Source organism: Egretta garzetta, unplaced genomic scaffold (genome assembly GCF_000687185.1).
Source record: "Egretta garzetta isolate BGI_Z169 unplaced genomic scaffold, ASM68718v1 scaffold68, whole genome shotgun sequence".
NCBI lineage: Eukaryota > Metazoa > Chordata > Aves > Pelecaniformes > Ardeidae > Egretta > Egretta garzetta.
In genome coordinates, this window is record NW_009260774.1 from 7454422 (window position 1) to 7460421 (window position 6000).

General features: G+C 37.5%; 1 protein-coding gene across 1 annotated transcript in view; it reads right to left on the reverse strand.

Moving 5' to 3' along the window:
• The window catches only part of SLC6A15 (solute carrier family 6 member 15), a 28437-nt gene extending 22665 nt beyond the window's left edge, over positions 1–5772 (reverse strand). The window contains 1 exon segment of the mRNA XM_009646295.2: positions 5312–5772. Coding sequence (XP_009644590.1) covers positions 5312–5600 — 289 coding nt within the window. The 5' untranslated portion in view covers positions 5601–5772.
• Positions 5773–6000: the final 228 nt, after the last annotated feature.

Below are 6000 nucleotides of genomic sequence, written 5' to 3' on the forward strand. Positions count from 1 at the left end.
AGAGGACATTTTCAGCACACTGAAGTACAACTAAATTTCAAGTCTGATAATATAGTTTAAATCAGAACTCATAAAATAATATGTAAGTCATCAGTGAATTCAAGGCACTGATTATAAATTATTGATCAAAAGCTAAATAATGAAACCACTGCATCCATACTCAGTTTTGGAAAACAAGGGAATACTTGCTTTGCTCCCATTCTGCTTGTATTAGACAATCAGACTGCAGCTTCTAACGACTATTCAGTTGTTAACAGTTGACATACTATTTCCTCAGCACTTCTCATCAATAGCTGCTTTGCTTTTTATAAGACCACAGAACTTAACTGTTCAATCTGCTGGTATTTCAGTACAAAATCCACAGACTACTTGACTGCAAAAACTCACGATGTGACTCTACCCACGTCGATCTTTCCAAAACGTAACAGCAAGATAATCTGCTACAGATTTCCCTGTGCTGCTCACAGGTTTTAGCTGTTTATCATTGTTTACTAGTTCTTTTGACTTTTTAGGGCTCAGAGATATTAAGACGACCTTAAAAAAAAAATCAAGAAGTTAATGCTTATGAAAATGCACACAAAATCTTTGGGTGTGCAGTATTTTGTAGACTCCCAATAACACCTGTAACACTAGAAGCACCGCTTAGACAACTATGTTCAATTCTTTTAATAATAAACCTCAAATATCATTTATTCTAGTAGAACAGCTAATTTAGTTTGCTTTTGTTACTTCTAATATGTAAAAGTACCATTCTACTTCTGCTAATCCTAAGGAGAAAAGACAACCAAACAGGACAAACTTTAAATATGTCCTTTGTTGGAAAAAGGTGAAAGGTGTGCAAGCTATTCACCAGATGATAGCAATGAGCAGCAGGAAAATATAGGTCTAGTTTGTCACTACGTATTAGCCTCACGGCAAGACTGGGTAGACCTGAGCAGTTTATTTTTAAGGCTCACTATCAATCATAGGAAGCTGAGGCAGCTTTGAACCTACTGCATTGTAACATGGGTTATGAAATTCTTACATAGGAACTGTGCCTATCTGAACACACACACATATTTGTCTTCATACAGTAAAGGAGTAATGAACTGTGTAGTGTAAAAACGATAAATATAAAAAACCTTTAAAACTAAGTTAGAGCATACCCTGCTCCAGAGCAAAGCACCTTTGTGAGGCATCAAGGAAGAAACAGCTGTTAGGCTGCAAAGAGCGGAAGAGGTGCTTTAAGTGCCAGATGGGGGGACTGGGCTTTGCCTACCAGGGAGAAAGGGGACCTGTGGTGAGGACAGAGGTGAAGAAGGCAGAGATATCAAAACTTTACTGAACACCTTCAGCCCCTCATTTACAGAGCCTAAAACTCCTTTGAGCCCTCCCTTTCATCCCAAGTCAAGAAAATGAGCACCCTGGAGTGCTCTCATTCTCTTCCCAGCCTTTTTCTTTCTCTTGATACTTCCTGCATGTATTCAGTCGAGCTGAGATGGAGTTAATTTTCCCCATAGCAGCCCCCATAGAGCTGTGCTTTCTCTCGGTATGTAGAAAGGTGTTGATAACACAACAGTGTTTTGGCTACTGCTGAGCAGAGCTCACACAGCACCAAGGCTGTGTCTCCAACATTCACCCACTACCACCAGTGGACTGGGAGGGGGCAAGATTTTGGGAAGGGGCACAGCCAAGACATCTGACCCAAACTGACCAAAGGGATATTCCAGACCATATGACATCAGCTCAGAGATAAAAGCTAAGGGAAAGGAGAGGAGAGGGGGGCATTCTTTTTTTATGATGTTTTGTCTTCCGGAGCAAGTGCTATGCATACTGAAGCCCTGCCTTCCCGGGAAGTGGCTGGACATTGCCTGCTAATGGGAAGCAGAGAATAAAATCTTGTTTTCCTTTTGTTACTGTGCTTTTGCTTTAATTAAACTGCCTTTATCTTGACCCACGAGTTTTTTTTCTTTTCCATCTCATTTTCTCCCCATCTGTCCTACTGAAGAGGGGAGTGATAGAGCAGCTTGGTGGCAACGGGCATCCAGCCAAGGTCAACCCATCACACTGCATTACAGCTACATCCCAAATGTGGATCCAAGTTCGTCCCAGCTGCATACTAGCCTCTTCTCTCACCTCTCATGATGAACTTTTTTGAGGGAAAAAGCCAAGTGTGAAAGCCAGCAAAGACCTACCCAGTCTAGCTGTAACTTAGATGAGCATAAAAAATGCAAGATATTACTCTAAATATTTATGAGTTTATATTAATTAAAGCAACAGGAAAAACTGTCAAAGGATCACAAGAGGGAAAGCAAAGGTAGTTGTCTTGGTGGTACAGACCAGACCTGGAAATAGAGATTGGAAAGGTACCTATGGACGTCCAAGTAACAGTGCAGTGTAGCGATACGCAAGTTACCTTTAAAGATGGTACCGCAGATACCTCACTGAAGCAGTACAGAGTTCTGAAGTCAGGAGTGTTGGCGTACCACAGGCCAGAGCCATAAATGAACCCAATCCCTCTAGAAAAGAGGGCAGTAATCATGCAATTTTTTCTCCACAAAACCCTCTAATAATATACATCTATTTCGGCTAACTTTCCTGTGTCTTTTCAATGTTTATGTTGTTGCTTTTGTAGTTTATGTCACAGAAATTTAAAAAAAAAAAAAGACAAAACTGAAGATTACTAAATGTTTAGGATTTGCCTTGTCTTTTACTGATGGCTTTGGAACAGCTAACACAGGTTGGAAGAAACCTGTGACAGAAACCAATGAGTAACTATGGTTTACTTCTTTCTGTTTTAAACTTGGAATAGATTTATTGGTTTAGTATTTTTCAGTATATTCCCCTCTCCTGATAGTATTTGCCAGACATAAGCTGCTTAAACATAGGGAAGAAAATAAAAAATGTTTGGACAAGACTGAAGGTGGAGACCCAGCCATACATTCCCCTGAAACAGTTCTGATGAAAATCCACGAAAGGCTGTTTACCTTATACTTAGAGACTTCACGGGTATTTATAGGAAAGCTTTCTCAGCAAAAGGGTACAGAACGGTTCTGTGGGTTGCATAAAAATACTCTAATTTTACCTAGAATGAAACATATATGAAATAGTACGTGTAGCAGAAAACTGGAACTTCCTATAAAACGTATGGTTTTTTACCATGCGTTTAAACTTTCCCTTCCCTCCCTTCCTCTGTTCTTTTACACACTTGTGAGAATTATCTGTCCATCTGCACACACATATACAGGCACCAATGTACTTCTCATGCGTCAATGTTTTGTGTCACCTTCTCTACCTTGCATTATGGTTAACCTCAAAACCAAGAAAGCTTTAGCTCTAATGATCACTTGCTTTTCTCTGTTGTTCTGAAGGTTGCAATTCACTAAAATGGTGCAAAATTGTTGTTAAAAGCCAAATACATCCTAGTCTGAGTCATGTGCAGAAAACATTATATCTCCACAGACTACATTATATATCCAAGTTCCTGCAATCACAGCACAGGGGAAAACATTTAATTTCAACCTGAAATGACTCCATATTTATTTTTTCAAGTCTGATTAATGAAGAGCCATAATCCCTGAAGGTTGTGGGTTTTTTTCTAAAATGTGAAATATTAATTACTTTAATACATTTATATTTGATCTGAATTAAATTTACATTCACTGGCAGAGTAATTTTAGAAGTGCATGACGCTATGAAGTCACCAGCCTAAGGAACATACCAACTGGTCTTTTCTGTGGGTTTGAGGGAGAATCCAATGGGCTTGCAACATTAGTAACTAACTATATTAAACACAAACTTTCAAAAGGGACACAGCTACACAAAACAAACGGCTGTAATGCATTATCCTTGAGACTACATCTTGACACTATACTTCAGATGAAATGATACAGGATATAAATGTTTTAATAGCTACAGCTTTAACTATAAATCAGTTTGCTTTAAAAATTGTTCATTAACACATGTATTTGTTTTTTCAACTAGCAGTGATACATGATCTATTCTATACCGTGTCTAGTAGACTAGCTATGATTGCCATCCACAGAAAAGCTGTGGGCTTTGAGAAACTATGTTCAACATGTTTTCTCAGCATCACGGTTACAGATGAAGAAAACTTTAGATTCTACACAAAACATTAACTCAACCACTTAACTATTTCTCTCCAGAATAAAGAAGAAAAAAAAAGGAAGCTAAATGAGAGTGAAAAAAAATCTTATAACTAGGTATAAAAAAATCTTATAACTAGGTATAAAAAAATGTAGACCTTATCCTGGAGATGGAATATTTGAAAGTATAAACTCCATTTTTACTGCTTGAACTGAATAAGAGAAAACAAAGAAAGTACAAAATTGTACTCTGATTATATTCTCAGCTCATTTCTATACTCCTCCATTACATCAGTTTTACCATTCAACTTTTAAAATCCAGCATGAATAAAATGTTCCTTATTTTCTCTTCTGTAGTACAGATTCGCTTTTTGTATCACAGAAAGTGAGAGGTTTGTTTTGAATTCAGCTAAGTAATTAGCTACAATAGCATGTGCATTAATGTAGTATAGTAGGGTACAGTATAGCACAGGATAAAACTCTAATCCTGCATTAATAAAGGAAGGTCTCCAGTCTCATACTTCATACTACATTCAAGACCATAGATACACAGCTAACAAACAAAGAGCTTGATGTTCTTGTTCTAAGTGAAAGGTAACTTGTTATTTAGGAAAACAGTTAACCATATAACACCATGAAACAGATGTATTCCCTCAATGTAAATGTTATGATTGGAATTATTACCAGTAAAAAAATCCTTTTCACTCCCCTACAGTGTTTTGTTGTTCTTGCAGAAAGTAAATTATGATCAAATGGGTTAGGAGCTAAAGGCAGATAAAAAGTAAAGGTGTGAAGCTTAGTACTGCTAAATACTAAAGACTGAATACTGCTTTGCTCTTTAAAGTGGATGCAGATTTAATGCTTTGATTTATTGTCCAAGTGCTATAAAGAACACTCTAGCACAACAGCAATCAGGTCCTAAATAATGCAACCCCTCCATAAAGATGTGTTTTGCTTAACCACTAGTTTGACCACTAGTTAAGGTCATCTCAAGAACTTATCCCCCTAGACTGAGGTAATGGAATCTTACGAGAATCTGCTACTTACTTTAACAGATGTATCTCTCTAAATAAAGAGAATACACGGTTTTCCTCATAGGCTCTGGCAGAAATTGAAAGAAAAACCTGGCACACTGGAGCAGGTTTTACTGCGGATATCTCTGCTAACCTTGAAATATGAAAGGTTAGCTTCATCATTTAGCTACAACTAGCTATGACAAGACTTACCTCCACCATTTTTCTGACACAGATATGGGAATCGCCACACATTCCCCAATCCCACAGAAAATCCAACTTGTGCCAGAATATATTGAAGTTTGCTGTTCCAAGCAGGCCTTTCATCTTCTACATCTGAGCCTTCTTCAACATCTACATCTTTTTCTTCTTGATCATCAACCATAAGTTCACTCTTCTTAAAGGCATCATCTGAAGAGTCTTCATTAGAGAGAAGGTCCTTAACTGACTCAATGACCTCATCATCTAGTTCTCTTTTCACTACCTTGCTGTTCTTAGGCATTTGTAATATGAGGAAAACAGTAAAGAACTCAAATTCAGCCAAGACAGATGGACAAGCACTGAAGAAAGCTCTCCCTCTGCTTGGCCAAAAATATTGAAGAAATAGACTGAAGATGGTGCCTGATGCGTCCTTGATACCAGGGAATCAAGAGTTAAGAACTTCTGGTTTTGAACGTTTGTTCTACTGAAAGTATCTGTGAAAAAGATAAAAAAAAAAAAAAGAGTATTATACCATTATGCAGAAGAAACTTAATTTAGAAACCACATGCTTTGGTTTACCCATTTCTGCTTATCTTAATGATTTGACGGAAGGAGGAAAAGAGACAGGGACGTTAAACAACTTCCAAATTATAGGAATTAAGTCCACTTTCTGGTCTTAAATATTTATGTAGAAGACATTT